This window comes from Molothrus aeneus, chromosome 18, assembly GCF_037042795.1.
Source record: "Molothrus aeneus isolate 106 chromosome 18, BPBGC_Maene_1.0, whole genome shotgun sequence".
In the NCBI taxonomy this organism is placed as follows: Eukaryota; Metazoa; Chordata; class Aves; order Passeriformes; family Icteridae; genus Molothrus; species Molothrus aeneus.
In genome coordinates, this window is record NC_089663.1 from 11,086,882 (window position 1) to 11,112,444 (window position 25,563).

The following is a 25,563-nucleotide window of genomic DNA, read 5'->3' on the forward strand; positions in this document are numbered from 1 at the left end:
CTTCTACTCCACAGCTCTGCCTCCATTTTGGATGACAGACAAAGGGGATAAATGGGAATATAACGCCTTACTGAAGAGATGAAAAGCACAACCAAAGTCACAGCAATAGGTGCAGATAAACCCAGGAAGTGCTGCTGCCAGCTGCAGCCAGCACAGGAACAAAGGAAACAGCGACGGAGCCCGCTTGCTTGACTTTGTTATAAAAATAAAATTTGGGGAGGGGAAAATTGGCTGGGTTTCACATCGAGCGGGGCACTTTGCCCTTTAAGGGTTTCTGTTTAGCACCAGAGGCTTCCACTCGCTCCCAGCCTGGCCGCGGGATGCTGAGGGCTTCCAGCGGCACCAGCAGCCGGCGGGGCGAGCGGGACCCCAGCCCTCAGCCCTCAGCCCTCATGGCGGGGGGGGGGGGGGGCAGCGGCACCCCCGGCTCGCCCCCAGCCACAGCCCCGGGCCTGCGGGGAAGGGCCCGCCGGGACCCCCAAGTTCGCTGAACACAAAAGCGGCACCGAACCCCAGCGTATGGGCCGGAGGGTCCCTGCTCGGCTGCGACCCCGCCCCGCACACGGTCCCGCTCCCCGGCGCGGTTCCCCCGCCCAGCCCGGCCGGGGCTGTCCCCGCGGCCGGGACTCGCCGCCGGGGCCGCTCGGTACCTGTAGGCCAGGGACATGCACTCGAACAGCTTCGTGAGGGACGCGTCGATGCTGAGGCGGCCGCCGGCGCCGCCGCCGCCGCGGGCCGCCCCGAACTGGTAGGTCTGGCAGGTCTGCTCGTTGACCGTGTCGAAGTCGTAGCCCTTCTTGGGCGGGTGCTCGCTGTGCGGCGACGAGACCATGAAGTGCCCCGAGTGGATGATCTGCGGGCCCGGGGGCTGCCCCCGCCGCGGCCCGCACCGCCGCCCCCCGCCCGGCGACGCTCCGCCATCGTCCGTGTCCGACGAGTCCTCGTCGGGCTCCGTGCGGGGGGACAGCGGCCCCGCCGCCCCGAGCAGCCGCGCCGGCCGCATGAACACGTCGGCGGCCATGGCCCCGCTGCTGCCGCCGCGGCCGAGCCCGCGCCCGCTCTGCGCCGCCACCGCCCCGCTCCGCCCCGCGCCGGCCCCCGCCGCGCTTAAAGGCGACGGAGCGGCCCCGCCGCCGCCCTGCCTGCTCTGTGCCAGCAACGTCCCCACAGCTCCTGAGGGTGGCTGGTTTAAGTGATTCAGCGGGGACTTCCATCCAGCAGAACAAATTTTTATTTATTTTTTTTAAAACCAAACTAAATTTCGAAATGTTCCACCTCAACACGAGGAACAGCTCCTTTAGGTTGAGGGTGGCAGAGCTCTGGAACTGCCCAGGGAGGCCATGGATTGTCCCTCTCCGGAGATATTACAAACACACCTGGACGGATTCCTGTGTCACCTGCTCCAGGTGACCCTGCCTGGGCAGGGAGTGATCTCCCCTTCCAGCCCTAACGATTATGGAAAACATTCCTAAACTTAAGGGACTATGAGGAACATGAGATGTAGAGGACAGCCCAGAAATGGCTGAAGAATGCTGAGAGAACAATTGTGCTAGAAATACTTAAATTGTCATTAATACACTAAACTGCTTATTATTTTCCAGAAGCAGTCTGCAAGAAGCCAGGGCAGCCAGCTAAGCTGGAGACCTTGCAGAGTCACAGAGAGGTCAGGACATGGAGCTTCTGCTGCCAGGCTGGTGGCTCACACCTAACTCAGTACCTTCTCAGCGGCACATAAAAGGAACCACAGTTGTTCCAGTGGAGGTAAAGGTCAGATTTCATCCTTCTCAAAAGCATAAAGGAAGCAATGGGTCCTGTAGGTTAACATAAAAGCATCATCCTACAGCACAATGTACACATTGTGTACACTATGTGTACACAAAGTTAAGAGAAAAGATCCCAAACTTGCCCTGCAGTGCAAGCCTCCATAACCAGGGGAGCAGTCAGATCCTGGGACACACATTCCAAAGCATTTATACTAAATTGCATATATTATTTCAGTTATAGGACCTCACACTTAAAATGAAAATGGGTCTTCTACATAGCCACCCTCAGGAGGGAAAAAGCTTCCAAATATTCAACAGCCACATGCTACTTTTTCTGGTGTGTTAAACCAGAAATAAGATCAAGAGAGACTTCAGAGATTGAGAGCAAGTCTTGGGCAAGAAGAGGCATCCCTGCAATATCCCAATTACGCCCATGCAAGGATCTGACATTCCCCATTAGCATGGAATCAAGGCTGATCCCTGTGTTTAGGGAAGGAGTGGTAGGTCAAACACTTCCCCACATATGAAGGCAACAGTAAGGAATGACCACATCATGTGGGAGCTGTCTCAGATCTTTAAAAACCAAACCTAGCATTCAGCTCTTAGTCAGCATCATACTTGACTCAAATTCTGAAGAAAAGGCCAGTCATATTTAGCTTTAAACCTGGTTATTGGTATCTTATATTAAAATTTGCTTAAGAAAAAAAAGTCCCAGCAAGACATTCTGAGAATATTTTAAGTACAAAAATTTTAAAACATTTCACAACAACATTCACTGTTTAACAATACCTATTAAAAGTCTTCCATGTAGTTTGTTAAGAACTAATCCTGAGCTAAAAAAATCACATCATTAGCATCACTGTATAAAGTATTTCCATAACTACAGCCTGTACACTGACCTCACTAAATTCTAAGCAAGCCAGTGTTTCCTCCTGCAGGAAAAGACAGGTAACTTGTTAAAATAAAACCATTAGGTTGCAGTACAATTTTCTAGGAAGAGTTCAAAGTACACCATCATTTAAAGAAAGGGCAGCAGGTTTAAGCTACAACACAAGTTTCAGGTTTTTTCTGCTAGATGCAAGGGGCATTATTTAAAATAAATCCACTTAATTTTGGAGACAGACCTCTTGGTTTGCCCTTTTAAGATGAGCATTTAGGTGATCAGTAACAGTTCAAGACTGCCAGGGATCCTCTCCTGCTCCACAGCAAGGAACTCCAGGAGGCACAGGGAAACAGAGGCCACAGCATCTTTTGAGTATTCCTTTTCTTCCTGTTTTACATCAATCCACAGTTCAAGGTGAAACACAGGCCACCAGCTTCTGATGATGTTCTTTCAAGGAACACCACCAATTCCTTTAGCACAGGAGGAATTCAACTGTAATACACACTGTGAGCAGAGACATCCGAGCTGTTCAAAGCCCACAGTGTATTCCACACCACTTAGCGGTGAGATTATCCTCCCGAATCTACAGACAGGAAGATAAGCATTCCCATACTGATGAGGGCAAGAGCTCAAGGGATCTTACTCAGAGCCTGGCTGGGGCTGAGTGCAGGAGTCCAGCCCAGCCGTGCCCATCCTGCTCCCAGGAAACCACAGGGAAAACTTCCCAGGAAACCACAGGGACAACCTCCAGCCGTGCCCTGCTCCAGGCTGCCACTGCTCTCTCCCTGGCACCAGCCTTACCTGCTCAGAGGCCTTTCCTCCTGGGACCCATCTTGAGTTACAGCCTTGCTTTTACTTGTCCTTGCCTCTCTCTCCAGTTCCACCCTGTATGGAACTCCTTGGTACGTGTCTCCTGGTTTAACTCACTAATCTGGAGAAGGAAAAAAAACCAAACCAAACCGTTTCCTTCCCAGGTTAGTGAGTTTAAAGGGGCTGCTAAGGATGTTACGAGCACCCCGGTAAATGTGAGAGAGCCAAGGTGGGAGCAGGCTGGGGCTCGCCCCGCTGGGAGCCAGAGGCAGCAGAGCAGTCCAGCTGCCTGTGGGGCTGCAGGCCACCTTGGGACAGAGCACACCGAACACTAAAAATAAGCTGGACACTTTATATCCATCTTGAATGTAAAGAATCTTTCCAAAACTCTTCAGGAGGTTTTACCCTTGCAATCATTGGACTCGAGCTTGTTTCCAAACTGAAGCACGTTTCACACTCTGCCTTCCCTACCCCCTCCAATTTAAGGTACCACAAGACATTAACCAAGCACCAAACGAGGAATTTGGTAAATGAATTATCTTAAATTACCAAATTATTCTGCAGATTGCTGTAATTACACTGGTCATATCTGTTTTTTGTTTTTACAACCGCCACCTGCCCCTGCCCCACCACACAATTATCAAGACACCTTTGGACTTCTCAAAGGTGGATAATTTTATACGTTACCAAATGAGACAACACCAGAGAATGCACATTTAAAAATACCATTTATAAAAACAGAAATTTATTGCAAATTAAAAAAATAAAAAACCAAAAGGAACCAAACTCAGATTAGGTTTCTTGATAAAAATTATTCACACAGCATTCATGTTGTGATTTTTTATTTTATTTTGAAATGAAACCATTGTACATTGTACAAACCATAACTACCGATGGAATAAATAAGTGAAAAATTATACTGCTGTACAACACACACACACAAATCATAAGATGGAAAACGATTAGGTATTGAAGAAAACAAAATTCTTTACACCTTCTAACAGGCCCTTAGAGATAAAGAACATTCCAAAACATGACAATGCTTATGTATGAAGATAGCCACCCAAAACCGATATTTTATACTGCCTTGTTGATTTTATTTTTTGTTGTTGTTTTGTAAGTGCCAGCACTTTTTGGAATGTATAACAACTACTTTCCCAAGCATAAAAATTCCAAGGAATAGTTCTGCTATAAAATGTTTGGCTGAGTAAATTGATTATCCGGAAGGCCTTCCCACGTGTTCCACAAACTCAGCTAAATTACTTGCTTGCTTCTAGTTTCTTTTTTTTTTTTTTTTTTCATATTTTTTGTTATTTTATTTTATTTATTTATTTGTAACTGAAGCTCCAACATTCAGCATTGTAGCAAGGAAGCACTTCTTGATATTTGCACTATTTCTAAAACATCAGCTGTATGAGAACTTTCAGTCATCTTGAAAAAAATCACATCTCTCCTCCTGCTCCACCTCTCAATGCTTTCAATAAACCCTTTTACAGTGAGTTCATAAAACAAGTTTTGGGTAGAGATAGGTCCAAGCCAAAAAAAGCTGGATTTAGATCTGGTTTCAAACCTCAGTCGATTTGAATTCCATGTTCTGGTTTGGTCCCATCTGTACTTTCTGGCATTAAAATGTGTTCAATCACATCCGTTGGCCCATAAATGTTATCAGGCACTTCAAAAAAAGACTAATAACAGTCTTATACACTATTTTGGATTTCTTCATACCAGATAATGTCAAAGTCTCTTCCCTCAGAGACTGACAATAACAGGTCTAAGGAACCCAAATCTATCTGCTTGTTCAGTTGTCTGTTGTCACTAGAATCTCTGGTTAAAATAAAAGATCTGAATGCATTCTGTAGAAGCTGTAAATAAAGGATTTCTACCTCAGAAATAAAGCCTCTAGGAAGATGGTTATGATGCCTTGTCTCGTTAGCCACAGAACAATGAACAGTTCTGAGCAGAAGCCACAGGAGAGAAAAGGAAGTTTATAATTAAAGCTGGTTGATGTCAATAATGCCAATAAATGTTTCTATCTAATGAAAAATTTGAGGTATTTTTAGTGCTATTTATATATTTTATTTCTTCCTAAAGTACAGGAATTAGTTCCTAAATGAAAAGTCTATTTACTCCCTTGGAAACATTTCTACAAAATGAAAATTAAAAACTTGCTGCGATGCACCTGAAGAGAGGGATTAGTAAACATGACTACTTGTCCAAGGTGGCATCAATTTGTTTTGTTTTAGCATTAAGAATAATGAAAAGTTAGTAAATCAAAAATATTTAAAAGTTTGAATCTTTCTAGATTTGCCCATTTAATATATCAATAGAACTTCTCACAAAATATCACTTAAATCTGAATGTAATATACATACAAATCAATCATCATGGACCAGTTATCCACATTTTAGGCATACACACAATTCAAGAGAGAATTCTACCGTTTCATTGCATATATTGTGCAAATTCAGTTTTTGGCTCCTCATTTCCTTATTTTCAGAATGTTAATGGACTTCATGATCAGACCAGAAATCCCAAAATCTTATTAGGGAGCACGCTGTTTTCATGAATGATTTGCAATCAAATTTTATTCAGTTAAAATCCAAAATGTTTTATTTCAACATAAAGGAAAAGTTGAGTGTCATAGGTTATTTGGGGTTCAATCCTACAAACATCTTATGGAAGGTCAGTATTGGCTCCCCACTCCTCCCTCCCCTTTTCCCTCCCCCCAGTTCCTCATTATTTTCCTAATAAAGTGGTAATTGCAAACGTAATGCAGTAGTCTAAGTGCAAGCCATTTTCACTATTGGAGAATTCAGACCTATATAAGCTTCACAAACCTAATTTATGAAAAAACCTTATCAACTGGAAGCAACTTCTTTTTTATTTTTTTTTTTATCATCTAAAAAAGTATTTACAGTTTTTCAGCTTACAAACTACACTCAACCATTTCCAGAGCTGTGAGATCATATTTGAAATTGCAAATTCCATCTCCCACAGCAGGAGAAGACAGAGCAAGGGCCCGAGCCAGCAGCACGGATGGACACATGGATGGATGTGTGTGCATGGAAGTGGGAGATCAGGGCTTATTCCCTGGAAGTACAAATACCACTGGAAGACCAGACCCTCGTGACCTGATGCAGATGGTTCCACACTTCTGCTTGCCAGGAATTTGAGGGGAGCTGCACCCACCTTGTGCCTTTCCATGAGTTCAGTTAGCATAAGCACACTTCAACGTTAATTGGAAGAGAAGGAACATTGCTAACTGCAGTTAGGAACTGGACTATGGAAACAACAAGGCTCATTTACAAGACTTGCTGAAGGAGAATAAGGAACCCCCCACACACAATACAGTGTTTTCCTGGAACATAGAAGTAAACATCTCATAATGAAACAGTACAATGAAATCCAGTTCAGTGAAAACATGATATCAAAAAAGACCAATTGAAAATAAACTCACTGTGCATCAATCCCTTTGATCCTATTTATGTACATAGTGGAACTTTCCTGTAAAGCAAGTTGTACCCAGTACAGAGATCTGGACCTAATACTAAGTATTTTAAGTGCCTGTGTTAGAATATCTATTCAGATCTGGACTATAAATGGTAAACAGATCATGTTAACTTCTGATGAAGTTAAGTATTTAGAAGACCAAATTTACAGTTGCGAATGCCATGCATTCAATAAAGATCTCCGCTATAGCTGCTAAAATAAAATATCAAGCTCCTTTTTCTCCTTGGACTCCAAGAGTGAAAATGGCTTCCTGATTTGTAGTTGTTTAAAAATTTAAGCACCAGGGATTTAAAACTTAAAAACGAAACAAAAACCCCAAACAAAAAAAGAAAAAAAAAAAAAAAGCCTTACTACATGGCATTATGCAAACATAGGCCACTTTGCAAAGGAGACAGTTGCAAAACAACTTTTAAAAGTTAGCACTGTTTTCAGAACACAAGGCACAAAACAAAAGCAGACATCACGCCAGAACAATGAACTTCACATGAAAGCTAATACCTGACCTGTACCATCCTTAAATATCTTACAATGTTAAATAGAGAAATGAAAAAAAAATACAGCAGCAACATAATTGTAATTTTGACTTTAGAAACAGTGCGTAGACCCCTCCTGAGTTGTTTACTCCAACCAATTCAGAGACAGTAACTTAAAAGTTCTCAATGTTTGTTTCACAGGAAAAAGTTTTCAGTGTCTGAGAAGTTAAACCTTTGTTAGGCTTTCTTGGATTTTTGCTTGGTAACTTGAAAAGTTAGGAGTTCTGTCCTCATCCAAGAGAAGATGCTTAAGTAAGGTTGTTCTATAATTAAGCCCACTGATGTACCTTACATAAAAACTGACCAGAAAAATCTATAGTCTAAATCTCTTCAACATTTTGTTGGGAAGCCTCTACTTTCATCTTTTTAGAAGGTGGCACTCCTTCAGAGTCCTTAATGAGGGGGAAAAAAAAAACAGCCACGTTATCATTGCACTGAAGTTCAGGCACCACAAACATCAAACAAACAATTCCCCAGCGTGTGATGTGTCCCAGCCAAAGCATCCCTGGATGCCACAACATGTCCCAGTGCTGCCTTAAATCACTCCTCCACTTACATCTTACCTCAGCATCTTTGCACTTGTTGTCATCTACAAGGAGCAAAATTCTATTTCCAGGCTAAACCCCACAGTGAATATTCCAAGGAACAGCCTCGATGGAGGGTGCACTGAAACTGAGGACCCACAGGAAAAGCAGGAGGAGCAGGGCTCTGCCTGAGGATCTGCACTTGTCCAGCCCTGAGAAGGGCACAACTGCAAGGATCATTTCTTCCTCCCACCCACCCAGAATTTTTCAGTGTTTCAGTGAGTAAATAAACACCCAAACATCCACAAATTAACTCTCCTAACTGCCATAAACATTTACCTTTATAGAAGGTGTTCTACTTCTGAATGGTCCTCAAAGGGTCCAGTAGGTTTGTTCCAAGCATTTATTAATGTAAAATGTTAATACTCACTTAAAAACATGGTCTGGTTTAAGAAATCAAGAAATCCATCAGACCAATCTGGTTTGACTGTTCCAATTCTGTGAGATTCAAGCAGCCAGTTACCTGGACCACAAAACCAGGTACAGGCACATTTAATACTCTACAGCTGCTTTACTGTCCTCACTTTGGAAATTAATGGAAATACACAACTGTCCTCCTTATATTTGCTTTTAAGTAAAAATAAACTTTTCCAAGATCCATGTAATCAGACTATTGCATTTAAAGTTACCTGAGAGTTTTTAGATGCCTCTGTGATTAAATCATTTTCTCCAGAGGACTGAATTTCTGCTTTCTCTGAACTATTCATGGAATTTTCCATTGAAGACTGTGAATTCTGTTCATCAGAGGTATCTGAAATGGCAAGAAATAATTTTAAGCAAACAGATGAAAGCTTTCAGCAGGAGCTTTCCAGGATATCTTCCCATCAGCAACATCCCCCAGCACATCCATTTCACCCACATTGCAACCTTTCATGAAAACACACATAAGAAGTGTCTAAAGATGATGAATTAAGCTCAAACTCCAGGATCACAACCCAGCTGCTGCCTGAGTTTTTCCTTCCTGCTGCTGGAGCACAGACCCTGGGATCAGACCCTAGAGGGAGCCAAGCTCCTGCACAGCCTCAAAGAGCCCTCAGCAAACCAGTCTGGCCTGCAAGGGAATTCCTTCAAACCAGAAGCAAAAGGCTGAAGTGATACAACTAATGGATCTAGAAACCTGTATAATTTTTTTTTTCTTGATAAGATATTTGAGAAATTCAGCTAACTAGCTTAACCACTATATTTTTAATTCTGGTGGACAGGTGTGAAGAATTCCTCAAACCTATTATAGCTGTTACTTGCTTCCAGCTTTCACTGGGTTTTGGTTTGTTTGGGGAGTTTTTTTGTTTGTTGGTTGTTTTTTCAAACCCTTCCCTCTCTCAAAGCAAGACTTAGAGACTCAAGGTTAAAGAACCCATTTATTTAAACAGGGGACAGGGGCCTGCAAAATGTATTTCTAGATCCCTGACCCAAAGATTATATGAATTTATTCCATATGAAGAGAAATGAAAGATCAAACAAAATTGCTGGACAGTTTTGGTTAATGAAGATGCCAGAACCAGTGAGTAATGGATATTTTTGTGTACTGTATAAAAAGCATCACAAGCATTTCTGAATTCCAGACAAAGTGATGCCCATCATGAACATCTCAAAGATCACATTCAGTGAACTTGGGCAGAATCCTCTTCCTGTCCAAGTCTCACCAAAAAGCATCTTCAGGCTGATAAAGAAACAAGGCCCAAGGGTCCAAAGAAATCTGAGTTTTGATTTTTGCTGTGTATCTCTCAGCCCCCACTGAGCTGAGGAGCACTTGGCCATGTCCTCATCTCCCTGTGACAAATCCAGCCCCAGCTCATCACTGCTGTTCTCTTCCAGCTGCTCCTGATGAGACACTCAGCTGCTGCTGACCTTTGGCCAAGGGGATCCATGCCTGAAACCACCAACCCTCAAGCTATTCCAATGCCTGCAGGACTTGTTCACACAGCAGAATGCTTTAATCCACCTGTTTTGTTTTATTCCTCATTAAGCATTTCTGACCACACAAAGTGGCTTAGAGGAACCTCCTTCATTTCAGTGGAGTAACATGGGATAGATGAGGTCATTAACCCTGTCCAGCTGAATAATGTCCCAACTGCAGGGCTCTGACTGATCACAACAAGGTAGATAAATGTTTAATAAATTGTTTAACACAGCATTTAACCAACTGAAAACCCCTGCATTAATAACAGGAAATTTTTGCTATTATGTCTCCCTTTCATTTTACAATACCTGGCTCTCAATCCAGAACACTTGGTAAGATTTTCCCTGAACTTAAATTTAACCAGGGGAACATGCAATGCTATGCAACAGCTTCACACAGGCAGGTTCAGACAATATCAGACCAAGGAGTAAATCCTTTCTCTTTACTGTGACCAAATATGCAAGTGGAGGTATTATTTGCTCTGATTTATTCCAATTTGGTGATGGTTCTTTTGTCAAATTTTAACCCCAGTTAAAAATGACAACACTTAACATATTTGAGCACTCTGGCATTACCAAGATAAAAGTTCTAAATTTAAATTGGTCAGTGGAACTACTGAGTGAAGAACTAAATCAGGAGGGCATAATTTAATTGCTTTGGTATGGGAAGAATTCTGCAAGCAAATCGTTAGAATGGTGTTAAGGACATCTTTTATCTGTTATAATAGGACAAAGAAAGTTATCTTCCCAAGAATATAAATACAGAGCATGTTTCAATTACCCAAAATACCATTGAAAGAGTGAGGGTCAGAACAATCCCTTAACCCACATGTATTTTTAATCTGTCCACAACTGCAATAGAATCTTGTAGTGCTTTCAGAAAATTAGGACAGAACTCAGAGCTAACGTGTGAATAAGTAGCAAGCAGGATTAAGAGAAAAGAAAGCTTGCATTATAGTTTACAAAATTAAAAAAGTAATTTTAAAGTATCTCACCTCTATTTTCCTGTCACAGTAAGGCATCAACTTCCAGAGATCTACACAAACTAATAATACCTTCCAGGACTTGTGTGATTACATGGTAGCAGCCATTTCAAAGATGATTTTAAATTATTTATTTTTTCAAGACTGAGATTTGAGAACAATAAACCAGTATTTTGTTTGTTTCTCTCTGAAAAGACTCCTGAATGTCAGTGTGACCTTTCCAGCTGTATGAAAGATCACCAGCAGGTCAGAGAAATTACAGCCCATTTTCACATAAATGCCGAGAATTCAGGAACCATCTCTTTCCAATTATTATTTTCCAGTTCTTAAAGTAGATAAGCAAATAAATAACATACTAAAAGATAACTTTTTTTGTTTGGCTTCCAAATGGCCCTCCCAGCTCACCTTCTGAACCAGGCTGCTCCTTTGCCTCTGCCTGAGTTTCGTCAGACTTGACTTCAGTGCCGTCTGCTTGTGTTGCCAAGTTCTGCTCTGGGGCTGGACTGGAATTGCTGCTGTTTTCCTGTTTTATTGGAGAAGCATCAGCTATTGAACTCTGGTTGCTATTGTCATCTGTGAACAGAAGAGTGAAAACCAACCCAGTTTGATTTGACAAGATACAAAGCACACCTTAATTTTTCCATATTATTCCCTGATAACACGTGATATAATTTAGCTCATTAGGGATCAAGTCCAATCATTTAGACTCACACCACACATCCAACTTCTTTCCACACCAGCCTAAGGAGTTTTCAAGCAGCTACTAAAAATCTAATTCTAATTTTATACATTAAAACAAACAGTGTTTTACTCAGATCTGATGCAAAAGAACCCAGAATTTTGAAATATGAGTAAACCAGATCAACCAAAGTGGCAGTCTCATATAACACAGGGCTGAGCCAGTTCATGCTGCAATTTCCAAATACCCATCACTCCAATGTTCAGATAAGCAGATATTTTTGAATTGAGTCCTGAAGGTCAAAAAAACCCCAACAACCTAAAACCCCTTCAAGGTGAAATGTAACATCCAGCCCCAACATCAACAGTTTCTAAGTGATCATTGTCCAGAATATTCTCTAGCCCTCCAAGGCTTGGATCCCAGTAATCCTCTGCAGCACAGATCTGTAGTTAACAGGAAATATTCTGCCTGTGACAGTGGTGTAAGTAGCTCAGCTATTATTTTACACATAGCACTGGGGTGCAACTTCCTTTAAGCCAGACCAACATCCCTGGATAACCAAGAGAGAAGTTCCTGCTCCGTGAAGAAAACTCACCCTGCAAAATATTATGAATTAAATTACTAGAATACAAGTCAATCCACCTCCTTCTGCATCTGTACAACCTTTACATCCAAAGGACTTCAGAACACAGAGCTGCTGCTGGGACCACCTCTCTCCAGAGCAGCCTGAAGTCAATTCAGATTAAGTTTATCACAAAATTGTACAGTGTGAAATTGTACAGTTAAAAACACAGGTTATAGTGATAAAAAAGCAAGTAGTACATTCACCTCATGGATGGGAGAATCAAGACTTTAAAAAATTAAATTATCTGACAAGCCAAAAGTTAAAAGGCTTGAAATAGATGAAAAATTAATCCAGACCTGCAAAACCCTTGCTCATTCCTCTAACTGCAAGACCCCACTTGCTGTCAGCCTGCAAAAAGCAACCATGAGGCAGCACAAATGCAAATACAACTGAAATTGAAAATTCACAACCCACTAAAAAGTGATCCTCTCTTATCAGCTCAAACAGTGCTGCATTCTCAGCCACAATTGTTATCCAAACACCCAGAAGGTAAAAACCTGAAGCAGAGCTGAGCTGTGCAAGCTGTTGTGTAATAAACACCAGGCTAACACTCAAAAGTCACATTTAAAAAAAATATTAAAGTGAAATAAAATTGACCTCATAGTGCCTGACTGGCAAACAAAAAGTGTTTTCTTGAGCAGTTAATTTCTCAAGCTGCAGCAGAAGGAAGGCACCACGGAACCCGAGCTTGCTTCCTTGGCTCTTGCAGAATTCTCTTGACCTTCATCAGTAAGAGAGTTAATAAGTACAAAACCTGCCTAAATTATAGTAGGTCCCACTGAGCCTTTGGAGGATTTTTGGTTCTTCAAGCAACAAACTCTGTTGAGGTATTACTGCACCTGAGTGCAGTGCTTTGAATGGTAGATATTTCTAATTTTATTTTTATATTTAACTCCTCTAACAAATTTTTCCCCTTACACTCATAGCCCATATATAAACAACTGTTAGTACATCCACAGAAGAGAAGTCCAAGGTACCAAGTGAGTATCTGATGGTGTTTTCCATTTTGATTCAAGTCCATCCATCAGAGCAGAGGAGGATCTGAGGCTGTTGGTTTACACCTTCACAGCAGTGTAAGAGGGGAACTGGGCCTGACCTCCCACTCACCATGCATGTCCATCATCCCTGGGGAGGAGCTGTTCTCTGGAGTGGTCACTTCAGAGCCACACTTTTCATCTTTGCCCTTTTTCTTATTCTTATTTTTCTGAAAAACAAAAGGCACCACACACTCATGAGACTGCAGCCATGCAGAGAAATCCAGGTTGCTGTGTAAAACCCTCCCCACTCAGCACCTCTGCAAGAACAGCTCACAACCCCAACTGAAACCCCCTCCTCCTCTACAACTGATGCTGTTTCTTCATTAAAACTCAAGGATGGATTAAGAAAAATCAGATTGACCCAAACCACAGAGCACAAGGCCTGCATGAGCTGTGGGTCCCAACCTGCTCCCAGATGAAAACAAAGGAAGGGACCATGGCATCCATCACTGGGGAATCTGTGCCTGCTCAGGGATGCAGCATTTGCAGTGAGGAGGTGACGTAATCAGACTCACAGGAAAAAGAGGCAGCTGCACTGCTTGTGGAGATCCTGCAGCTGAGGAGACCATTCAGAGCCTGCTCCAGGAATAATGCCCTGAGCCCACCCTTTTGGAGAGAGACCATCCTCCAAGGGAAGGAACTGAACCACAATCAAATACTGTCTAAGACTGCAGAAAAAACTCAACAAGTGACATCTGGAGGGATTTTCCTCTCTATTTTAATTATTAAGCTTATTTCTAAACTGTATTTTTACTTAGAGAAGAACACATTTTATTTGTTGATGCATGAAACAGAGGTGAGATCACATGGAATTCTTTACCTTTGCAAAATGAAAGGTCAGAGGGGTCATGATCTCTCTCAGGTTAGGTTTTGTTGCTTTTTAAAGGTAAAAGGGACACTTTTGCCACAAAAGAAACACCGAATGTGACTGTGAGCAATTTAAGCTGACAGGTGTTTTTTAAAGAGGTTCAACCATCAGAGTGGTGAGGTTCCAGAACAGCCTTCCACAACCAGGAGGAGGAAGAGCCGAGCTAATTGTAGTGCAGAGAAATGTCCAAGTGTCTAAGGAGCAACACATGAGGGGGGAAGTAATTTAATTTCTGTTCACCAAAATCAAAGACAACTTCCACTTGAAATAGGGGAAGGCACCACTCTCCTATTTTAGTGAAAAGCAAATCTACTGTCTGGTCCTTCAGAATGGATGAAATTAAATATAAAAAGATGTCCACAACAAAATTTAATAGACAAAATTATCCCCTCCTGGTACTTATATACCAGGTAGGGGATAATTTACATAAATAAATTATATTTACATAAAATCTACGTGCCTGGGTGATTTGTGAGAACTTTCAGAGGAGCAGGACAGAAACCTTGCCAACATCAAGCCTGAAACAACTGCAGCTGCACAACAAGCTCTACTTGAAATAAAAAGAACACGACTGTAGGACACCAGTGTAACTGGTCTTAAACAAGTGTCCCAATTTCAGCAAATCTGGAGCCTCAACCTAGAGATGATGGCTTAGAAAACACAATTAAACTCTGCACATGGAAACCATTATATAAACCCATTCTTCATAATAGAGAACCTGACTTTGGGTAGCAGTGACCTTGAAAATTCCTCCAGAAGCTCACTTAGAAATTCTGTTTCCAAGTCCCACAGCGCCCATCCTGCAGGCACAGCTGAACAGCAGGAAAACTGCCAGAAGCCCTGATCCTAAATATCCTAAACCCTGCACTCCCTCTCACACAGACAGCACAATTTTCCCCCACTATGAACTATAAATAATAAAATCAAGACCAAACATTTGACAACTAGAAAGAATGGACAGGTTTCCCAATTCCCAAGGGGGAACTTCAGAGAGATGCTGCCCAAGCACTGGAAGAACCCCTGAGGTTTACCACAACACTGACAGTCCCTGAATCTGTGGGACAACCAAAGCATAGAAAGAAACAAACTCAGTTAAAGCAATCCTATTAAAAAAAATAGATCTTAAATTTGGAGTCTGAGTGAGACAAGGTCATGAGAGTGTCTTTTAATATAGAAGTTTTCTTCCAAATAGGCCTTCACTCATATTTCAGGTAAAGTAAAAGCACATGACAGGCCAAGGAAAGAGTACCAAACTTGGCATATGTTTTCTATTGTGTAATTAATTTACTGTGGTATCATGGGTTAGTGTTCTCTCTACCACAATATTACAATTTCTATGATGAGAGCAGCGATCATTTTAAAAACCAATTTGTAAGTCCTATCAACTTTGATTTTTACCCTTATTTTTACGCCACACAAACAGTGCACACAACATAAACAGGATGCACAGACAGAACATTTATCAAGAGAAAGCACACATGACAACAGAAGCATGTGCTGCTGTATTATTTGGCTGGACATCTTAAGAGAAGTGATCCCAGCTCCACAGGATATTCCTACAGTCATGTCAAATGTTTTCCACCTGGTTTTGAGCAAAACAGCAGTGATGCACACATAGAATATGTTCCCTGCCCCGTTCCAAACCAGCTGCCTTCTTTAAATCACCAGGCAGAAAGAGGGGAAAAATAATCCATGCCATAACTTTCCCTCCCTGCCTCCCAGTTAGTCAGAGAAAGGTTTCAAGCTCAGTTCCAGCTGCATGTCTAACAGTTATCTGAGAACTGATCCCAGCTGATTCCAGGGGCACTGTCACACACTCACCCATCCACATCACTTGCTGTAGAGATCAACACCCCCCTGGAGCTTGCAAGACCCACACCAGTCTTAGCTTAAAGGCTCAATGAAAATCAAAGAGTATTTCTTTTGACTTTGCCTAAACAGGAGCACGTACATCTGGAAAAAGCAAGATACTGCAGGATACTTACATCATCCACTTTAGGCTCTGTTACTGGTACCCATTTGTAAATCCTTAGGGATGTGTCGCCAACTGTCACCCACTTCTTCTCCCTACAAAATTACAATGCAGGAGAAGTTACACTTCAGATTCAGAGGAGAGTGATCTACTATTGTAAGTTGTCAAGAATTTAAACAGGCTATTAAGTAGGATGATCTCTATTACATCGTCTTTAGCACTGCATTGTGCAAATTGTTCTTTGCATTTCACAACTTGCTAGAGCACTGCTAACCTCCAGATTTCTCAGGGCTGTTACTTGACTGGGTGAGTAACTGCAGTAGCAGTAATAAGATCTGGATTAAAGATAAAGTTAAGAAGAACAGCAATTGAAAATGCAGATTTAATGCCTACAATTTTCACTTAAGTTTCTAGACAGCAGAAGAGGGTTTAGACAGACCAGCGTGTTTTGATTATCATGAAGCTGTTTAATGGGATTAGAAATCTAGATGCATTTTGACCATCTGAGGCTTATTTGGGGGGCAGAAATTTGCTGCTGGCAATTTAATGCTCACTCCACACCCCTGACAGACAGCTCTGCAATTCCAGCTGTAGGACCAAGAGCCTCACAGGGAGCAATCAGTGCCGTGGTGCAGAATGAGAGCCCAGCTCTGGGGAAAAGCAAGGCTGAGCCTGGCAGAGAGGGGAAAGCAGAGCCTGGGCAGCTCAGTGCACACCCTGCCAGCCTCAATGGTGACAAAAGGGGAAGGAAATGTGGCTGCAGGGTGGCTCTGCCTCGGGGCTCCCAGGGCTGGGGTGGAGAGGGATGCTCAGCTGAGGGATGCACTCCTTGAGCTCTGCACATCAGGGCTTTAAAGAAGGTCCACAATGCCAGAGAAATTTCATCACGTTTCTGGGATCAGTTTTCAGGTCACAGATTACCACTGCTGGTTCCTGGGTTTGCAATGCAGCTCTGCAAATGGATCGATTAAAAGTTAACAACAAAGACCGATTCCATTAAATATTCAGGAACATCTGAAATTAATTTGGCATGAGATCTCAGGGTTTTTTTTTTCCCCATAAACATTTAAATAATAGATTTGGGATCCAGTTATAGATTAAAAAAATAAAAAATGCTCTTTGCAGGATGGGAGAAGCTGGATGTGACTCCAAATATATATATTTACATATATGTGATAGGTCCATTTTTAGAAAGGGCCTCCAGAATCAAAAGCAGCCCCACTGTACAAATGTCACAAACATCCTCCTGACTATTTGTTTTAGCTACCAAAGCCAATCTTATATTTTTCCTTTAGAAGAGGCATTTTCTTGTTTAATTAAGAACAAAAGCAAAGCTAAACTGTATATGACTACTTGATATATTTTGGCTCTGTCCATAATGATACTTTAATTGAAGTCCAAAACTATTTCAAATTCATTTCTTTCCCACTGCTCCTCATGGAGCAGTGTTCCCCCAATGTGTTTAGACACAGCCATTTGGGTACACTAGGTGGCTAAAGTATGTCAAAATCCAATTTCACTCTAATTTGGAGCTCTACATGCGATAAAAATGACAGTGGAGATGAGGGCATGTCAATAATGAGAGCATACTTAATTGTGAAGAGATGATCATGATATAATTTGGGGTTTTTTAAGGACACAAGACAAATTAGATTTATTTCTACTTAAGAAAACCTTTGAAATTATGGAAATAAAACCAACTGAGGTTTTGTTTTGGGTGTGGGGAGAGGTGAATAAATGCTATTTTTTTTTTTTTTTAAATCAAGATTTTAGTCTTTTCCTACAGCAAAATATTACTTAGAGATGCTGCACTGGAAAACCAAAAGTTCAAGATACCTGTTAGCATCTCAAAGCAGCCTCACACAGCATCTTCACTGGACAGACTGTAGAACACAGGAGGAAACCTATATTAGTAACTTTTTCCTTCTAGTATTAAAGTTAGCCCTGACATTTTAACTCTTCTGAGCTTCTTACCACTTTAAGTTTTGATAACCCTCAGCTCTAGGGATTTTTTAACTGATTTCAATACACAGTAATTCAGACAACAACGGGAATAAGAATATTTTGTGATGGAAGTACACCAACATCCCAGTCCTGCAAACCTATGGCTAAAAAGAAAACCAAACATCACAGTGCTATTATGCAAATATTTTACTTGTGTAAGTATTTACAGTATTGACAGGTTAAGACCATGAAATTATTAATAAGGAAAAAAAGAAGACAACCTCCTCTAAAACTTAATAAAAGCATTGGCAGCACAAACACAAATTTGTTAACAAAGAAACGCAATGACTTTCAGACATTTAAGATCAACAGGGTAAAATCATTTCAAGATTTATGACATTCATTGCAAATGAAGCTTAGAATATTATCTGTAATACTTACTGCCTTACCATTTCAAAACAAAACCCAAAATCCAAACAAGCAAACAAAAACCCCAAACCCACTTCTACTCTGAACAGTCACTTTTTAATCTTTTGTGCAAAGACACCATCCCAACCTGCTGATCAGGGACTTTCCTTTTCACTCAGTGAGAAATGACAATTTACTGGTGCTACCCAGGGCAGCGAGTTTGGGGAGGGCTGCACAAATCACAGAGGATCCTCACTGGCCCAGTGATGGAACAGGAATGAGGAACTCATGAACTCTTGTGCTCAGTCTGTTGTGAAACCTTAAATAGTTTCTTCACCTGTTTTCCTGTCTGCTGCACCCACCCACCCCACGGTCCTGACCAGAATTCCGCCCCCATCACTCAATTCCACCTTTGATAAGTGATGACTGAGCAGTATCTGTAATTGCACCATCCCTGTCAGTCTCTGTAGGTTGGTCTCTGTGTTGACTGTTGGACTGGAAAAGATGGCTAATGGAACACCATCAACCTGACACTTTATCAGGCTAAAAATATGGCAATATTCAACTTTACTTGTCCATGTCTAACTGATAAACTCCACAGTTTTACAAAAAAACCCATTTTGCCTGTTTTCAAAGCTCTCCTGTTTCTCCATGAATGACTCAGGAGTAACAACAGAAAATGAAATATATACAATAATATTTTTTCTTTTAATCTTCCACACTGAGAAGTATCTTCGATATTTTAGTTATAGTAAATTCAGAAACTAATCAGTGCAACAGAAACAAACCTTTACATTTTTCTGAAATTGTGTAAAAGCATTTTTAAATTCTAAACTATATCTGCACAGCATTTAAAGACAGCCAAGGGTACAAAGGGTAACCATTAGTATCAACACTTCTTCAGTGCTTATGCCTGAGGCATACTAATATCTCAGAACTTACATCATTATATACCCAATTCCCCATGCTAAATAATCCAAGACTCTCAAATATATTTATACTTTGTTTAATAACACTAAAGCTCCACAGATGAACATCAGATTCCACGTGTAAAAGTAATATATGGGTGAGCAAACACAACAGTGTATATTACACTTATACAGAAAGTGTCAAGGCAGCTTCTGCAGCAGCAGTGAGTGCCAGAAACATTTGATGGCAGAGACACAGAAAGCCTTTACTGCCAATATATCACTCAAGGAAAGGCTTTCCCACTTGTCTGGCCTTTTCCCATGACTACCATTCATCACAGTGAGCTGCATTTACACACGGATTTGCTCCCACATACCCCATCTTCTGCTGGTGATCACGAAGTGACGTCATAATGCTGAATTTATCACATCACACTCACTTGCATTGCAACAGAGTTTGGTGAAAATCACAGAATTATGACCTCCCTGTGGGATCAAGCAAAAGAGAAAGGGGATGGGAAAGAATATGCCATTATTATACACAAAAAGTGCTGTCAGATGCACAAAAACTGATTTTTTGAAGCGTAGGCTTGCTTTTCCGAGCACGCCTACCGCTGAGTAGATGTTTGTCTAGTGACTAACGTGAAGGAGCCCCAAACACACATGGTGTTTATTGAACAGGCTGCAAATCCAATCAAATGCCATGCAGAGAGACTGGACAAGGACATGTGCTCACAGGGACCTTCTCTCTGGGTTTATCTAAGTACAGCACATTTGGGGAGCCCCCTGTAATGTGCATGTGGCTTAAAGCAAGCCCTGCTTGGTTCCACCTGGCCACAGGCACCTTGCTCAAGCAGACAGAACCATGGCTCACACATGCCAAAACTCCACCTTCAGCTCCCACTGAAGTCAAGAGAAATAATTCAAGCAAGAAAAAAAGAAAGGTATTATAATTCAAGCATGGTAACAGTGTGTTTGGGCCACGACAGAACTCCAGTGCATTCCTGCACATAGACTTGGTATTTTTACTTCAGCTGCCACTGCTTGAACTACAGTCTTAGGAGAAAACCCACCACAGACAGGCTAAAGCAGGGAGGTGATCTGGGGGTAGCAAACAGCCTTTTCCAAAGACATCTTGTCAAGGAGCTCTGTGCCATGACTCCTTTTCAGAGAAAGCCTATTTGGAGGAGGCACGAGCAGCAAAACCTGCAGAAACTCAATCTCAGAGCATTACATACCACACAAAAGCATTTTAGCAAGTCTGAATGGAGACAGTGAACAGAAAAGCTACAGCAGCACTGCCTAGAAATCCTAAATAGCCACAGCTCAGGATCCCAGCCAATGGCACCAGGTAAAACAGACTGTGGCACTTTTCCCCTCAACTTTCTCCAGGTACTTTCACCAGTTGTCCAGGTTCACCTCTTCTTCCTAAGGTGTTATCACCTGACAGATCAGGGCTTTGATGGGTCAGAAAAGGGTCAAAGGACTCCTGAGAAATACTGCAATTCAAAGGGAAGGCAACACAGTGGGATTTCCTGATTCCTGGTGCCTTCTCTAAAGCCAGGGTTACCTATCCTCACCACGTATTCCAGACCTGCATCCTTACGTGTCTGCACAGCTGTCCTAAAGTCCTTACGTGTCCTGAAGTCCAGCAGTGCTCTGTACCCATGCAAATTATTTCACTGCCTCCCAAGACATCCTACCACTTATGCTTTCCTCCTGCTCATTCCTTGTCTCAGTAGATGTCTGTATTTTTCTTCATTTAATAAATCAGACTTTGACACAAACCAAGAGTGTATTCAGTATTTTTCTAGTGCTGGTTGAGGGCACAATAGTTTTTGCCCCTCTCTTCTTGAGAGCCCACTTGGAATCTACATGTACCCATCAACCTTTAAAGACAAAAAGAAAAATCCTGTACCGTTTATTGAGACAAAATAATCTCAGAGGATTTTTTAAAATAGACTGACAGAAGAATTTTAAGTACTGTTAAAGAAAGGTAGAACTGTTCTCTTACTGTGGAAATTTAACATTTCTGCCACACAAACACAAGGCAACCATGTATTCTGTAAGCCACGTGCTGCATGTTTTCCAAAACAGATGCTCATTCATGGTGGTTTAAACAAAGGAGATAAGGTTACAGTAATCTCAAGATAAAAATGTAACAATTTCACTGTTTACTACGAAGTTCCAGCAATAACCAGAAGTGCCACGAGCTCCGTGAATGGGCAGGAAAACAGGGGATCCGCATCCAAGTGCTGGCTGTCCAGGAACACTGATTTCCTGAGGAACAAAGTCTGCCTGATGGAAGCTGCCTTCCAGCAGGCACATTCACAGACGTGGCAGCACAGGGATTTAGGAGCAGCAGGCCCAGCAAGGTGCTGCACACCTGCCCAGGTGGACAATGCCTTGGATAAAGCCACCGTCCCCTCGGATAAGTCCACAGCCTCATCTGCCTCCCTGCCCATCCCTGGCACGCACTGCTCCGAGCACACAAGTCTCACAAAACTCTGTTCTAGGAAATGCTGGACACAAGGTATTTTAATTTTCAGCGGCTGCGTTTCCACAGAAGAGCTGTGGATGGCAACAAATTGCTCCCATTATGCAAATGAAACTGCACACTTGGAAATTGCCGATGTGGCTCTTCTGAAGGTGCAGGAATTGCCAGTGTGGAAAGTTCAATTTAACAAGCCAAGTCTTCTCAAAACACTGAAACCACAAAACACAGAATCTCTCTAGCTAATTTCCCACTGTATTTGACTGCAGGTGGAGGGGGGTAACCATGAGATTCACCTTCAAATTATGATTCCTTTAAAAAATAAGAAAATTGCTTTATGTAAATACTTCCACAAAAAGTTGTATCGATACTTCTGACAATAATCAACAGAAACACTGCATGACTATACAGGAACCCTCTATAGCCAAGTTGTCTATCGTGAAGGTTAAAATGTAGAGAAATCTATTTATACCATAAGATTTCTGTTTTACAGAAAGAGCCATAGCAACTGGCATGATGGCAGAGAGTCCTTGCCAAGAAAAAAAAAAAAATTAGGTATTTTGTTGAATGGCCAAGCTTCTGTCTCTACTCCTCTCTGAATTCCACAAACCAGGATTCAAAGGGAGCGTGCTGCGCTCATGAATGAAATACCTACAGCCAGAACAGTCCCACACATCCAAGCACGCTCCGGCTGGAACAAAAGTCCTGTCACACCGCTGCACATTGTTCTGACCTTCCAAAGCCGGCCCAGCAGTCAGCAAACTGCACTTAAAAACAACACCCGAGTAGAAGAGAGTTCCTGAAAGCACCCGAGCTGCGGAGCTGGGGCTGCTCCGGCTCCCCACACAAAGGCCGGGTTCTCTGAAATCCCCATCCCGTGCCCGGCGCTCCTGGACACACGTCCCGATTCTTTGTCCGGCTCACGCCAAAGGGCCCGTTCGTGTGCTCAAGGCCATTTAAAACTTAACAATCCATTTCACCCTAATACGAACACGTTCAACTCTGTATTTTGCCCTTTTTTTAACGAAAACAAAGCGTTAGCCAAGGAGGACAATAGAAGTGTCCCCTTGATTTCAAAGCTGCAAACCAGCTGAGGGATGAACAGTAACAATAACGCGAGGGATTTCCCCGTGGATTCCAAATGTTTAAAGAAAGTATTTTAAGATACATGCACAGAGACTGCTGAACAGTCTCAGCCAACTTGCTGGAAGAAAGATTCACTCTTGAGCCACACCGGCACCGCTCTTTATGCCATCCCAAATCCCCGGACCGACCATGCACAGCACGGCGGCGACCGCCGTATTGTATTGTTTAAACACCTCGTGAGGGTTTTTCTAACAAAAGCAAGGAAAAAAAGACAAAAGCGGGGAAATGCCAAAAACGCGTTGAAGGCCTAACAAAAGGAACGTATTTCACACGGGGAATAACCTTTAATTTTATGATTTACGAGAGGTTCCAGGGGCACTTCGCGCTCTCTCCCGGAGCGTCGGTGGGAGACGATCGCGCTCGGGTTCGCTGCGCTTTTACGCGCAAAGCCCGGGAACTTGGGAGGTAAAATCAATACACAAACAGGCAACGGCAAAAAATAAACTCTCGGGAGCTTCACAGGAGTATTCTTAATGTGTTTTCTTTTTTTCCAGGACACTTCTCCAAGCACTATTTCCACCCACAAGAGCGGGCGGCGGAGCCTCCCCGGGCCCGCTCCTCGGGCCCTTTGTAGGGGCCGGCGGCGGGAGGCGCCCGGCCCGACCCTGCCGCCCGCCCATGCCCGTGGCGCCCGGCCCGGGACCCGCGGCGAGGGGCGGCGGGCCGGGGTCCGCGGGGAGCGGCGGGGGGCGGCGGGGAGGGGGCTCGGCCGCACAATGGAGCCGCCTCTCGCCCTCACACGCCGCCGCCGCCTTCATGTGACTCGCCGGAGCGAAATGGCTGCTGGGTGCCGCCGGCTCCCCGCCCCCCGCGGCCGCCGGCGAGCTCCGGACCCGCGCGGGGCCGGCGCGGGGCGCGGGGGGACGCGGGCGCGGGGTCCCGGCGCGGCGCGGCCCGCTCACCATTTGCGCACTTTCTCGATGGCCGCCATCACCCGCTTGATATCATCCTTCGCCCGGCTCCGGGTCTCGGCCCGCACCGACCGGCCCGACATGCTGCTGGGGGGCGGCGGGCTCGGCGGGGAACGCGGCGCTCGGCGCGGCCGGCGGCTCGGTCCGTGTGTCGGGGCGCCCGCCCGCACAATGCCGGGGCTGCGCGGGGCTCGGCACGGCTGCGCTCGGCGGCTCCGCTCGGCTCCGCCCGCCCGCCCGGCGGGGCCCGCGCTCCGCGCACGCGCGGGGCCGGCGGGGAGGGGAGGGGCGGGCGCCGTGAGGGGACGGCGGGTGGCGGGAAGAGCGGCCGGGCCGTGAGGGAGGGGAGCGGGCTCCGGCCCCCGCGCGGCTGTCGCGGCTGAGGGGACACCGCGGAGCCGCGGGCACAGCGAGCCGCCCCCGGCGGGGACCTGCGGAGGAGGTGCCGGGCGGGAAGGAGCCCGTGCGGGGGAGAATCCGGAGGCGGCCGCCGGCCCCGCGCGCGCGGCTTCCAGAGCTCCCGTGGCTGTTTTTCCTCGAGTGTTCGCCGGAGCGAGCACAAGACAACGTTCTTTCCCCACTTCCACCGAGCTCAGGCCGTAAGTTACCCCAGAACTAAAAAGTTTATCCGATTTCAGCTCGCCACCACTCTAAAGGGTCATCAAGAGCTGCCCAGGGAGGCGGTGGAATCACCTCCCCTTTAGGGAAAGAGTGGATGTGGCACTTGGTGCTGTGGTTTACTTGACAGGGTGGTCACCGGTCAAGGCTTGGATCCCAGAGATCTTTTCCAACCAGATTGATTCTCGTGATTCTGTGATAAACCAATGCAGTCCAGCAGCATCAAGAACACAGTTTTACATTTTACCATTTCACCACAAAGCAAAATCCAGTCCTAAAATCCAGGGCTTTTAAAAACCTCCAAGCCCTTTACATAGAGATAATATCTATTTTTGTACAGGGCAGTGACAGACACCCATCCCACCCTTGGCCAGTTGCTGTGACAGACCTTGAACACGGGGATGGGTGATGAAGTCCCCTGTTTCACACGAAACATAAATCCATACTTAGCAGATTTTGGTGTTTTTTTTTTTCCCCAGTGGTTATAAAGTTTCTCAGCTGCTTTAAATAATTCCAGTAATATCTGTGGAACTGGGTTGCTTTTGAGCAGTGGAGGCTCAGCTCTGACAGAGATCCATGGAAGTACATGAACATAAAGGCTAAATGAGTTACATGGGAGGTGATGCTCTGCAGGAAATTTGTCACAGACCTGTGAGCTCTGGTGTGGTACTGCTGGACTCCTTCATTAACTTCTCCCTAATGCACACCTTGCTGTTCGTGCTAATTGTACAATCACAGATGCTCTGAGTACACAACAGCGATCTCTGTTTAAAAAACATTGCTTCTGAAAGGAACGCTTCTTAAGGGCCTACATTATTATTCAAATTGATGCCTAGGATGATGTAAAGAAGGAAGCTGTTCAACAGCACTTCACTGATCTTTCTACAGCAACTTGTATCAGTCTCATTATGCTGTTTACACACACACAGAGCGATGCTGTCCCATTGGTATTACACTGCTAATTGGAATTACTACTTTCAGAAAGAAA

At 43.8% G+C, this 25,563-nt stretch overlaps 2 protein-coding genes across 3 annotated transcripts in view; both read right to left on the minus strand.

Annotated features, from left to right (window-relative positions):
• Nucleotides 1-1,021, minus strand: part of MLXIP (MLX interacting protein) — a 43,731-nt gene extending 42,710 nt beyond the window's left edge. The window contains exon 1 of the mRNA XM_066562339.1: nucleotides 651-1,021. Coding sequence (XP_066418436.1) covers nucleotides 651-1,021 — 371 coding nt within the window. The remainder of the gene's footprint in view (nucleotides 1-650) is intronic.
• Nucleotides 1,022-4,281: 3,260 nt separating this feature from the next.
• Nucleotides 4,282-24,128, minus strand: BCL7A (BAF chromatin remodeling complex subunit BCL7A). Of its 2 annotated transcripts, XM_066562256.1 has the most exons (7): nucleotides 23,949-24,028; nucleotides 19,784-19,892; nucleotides 16,160-16,241; nucleotides 13,377-13,473; nucleotides 11,371-11,538; nucleotides 8,713-8,834; nucleotides 4,282-7,891 (listed from the first exon to the last, which is right to left on the minus strand). In XM_066562256.1, exons 2-7 carry the CDS (start codon nucleotides 19,816-19,818, stop codon nucleotides 7,820-7,822), a joined length of 576 nt encoding a protein of 191 aa, XP_066418353.1. In that variant the 5' UTR covers nucleotides 19,819-19,892; nucleotides 23,949-24,028; the 3' UTR covers nucleotides 4,282-7,819. The 2 variants fall into 2 exon arrangements, with proteins under 2 accessions (XP_066418353.1, XP_066418352.1); XM_066562255.1 differs by lacking the exon at nucleotides 19,784-19,892 and having other exon boundaries at nucleotides 23,949-24,128.
• Between the last annotated feature and the right edge of the window lie 1,435 nt (nucleotides 24,129-25,563).

What these genes read in the sequence shown, in the direction of transcription:
- BCL7A (XM_066562255.1), bottom strand. Translation starts at nt 24,040, where the DNA reads ATGTCGGGCCGGTCGGTGCGGGCCGAGACCCGGAGCCGGGCGAAGGAT. An exon ending in AGGGATGATGGACATGCATG is followed by an intron (nt 11,539 to 13,376) that starts GTGAGTGGGAGG and finishes TTCTGTTCACAG; the next exon opens with ATGACAATAGCAACCAGAGT. An exon ending in GGAGCAGCCTGGTTCAGAAG is followed by an intron (nt 8,835 to 11,370) that starts GTGAGCTGGGAG and finishes TTGCCATTTCAG; the next exon opens with ATACCTCTGATGAACAGAAT.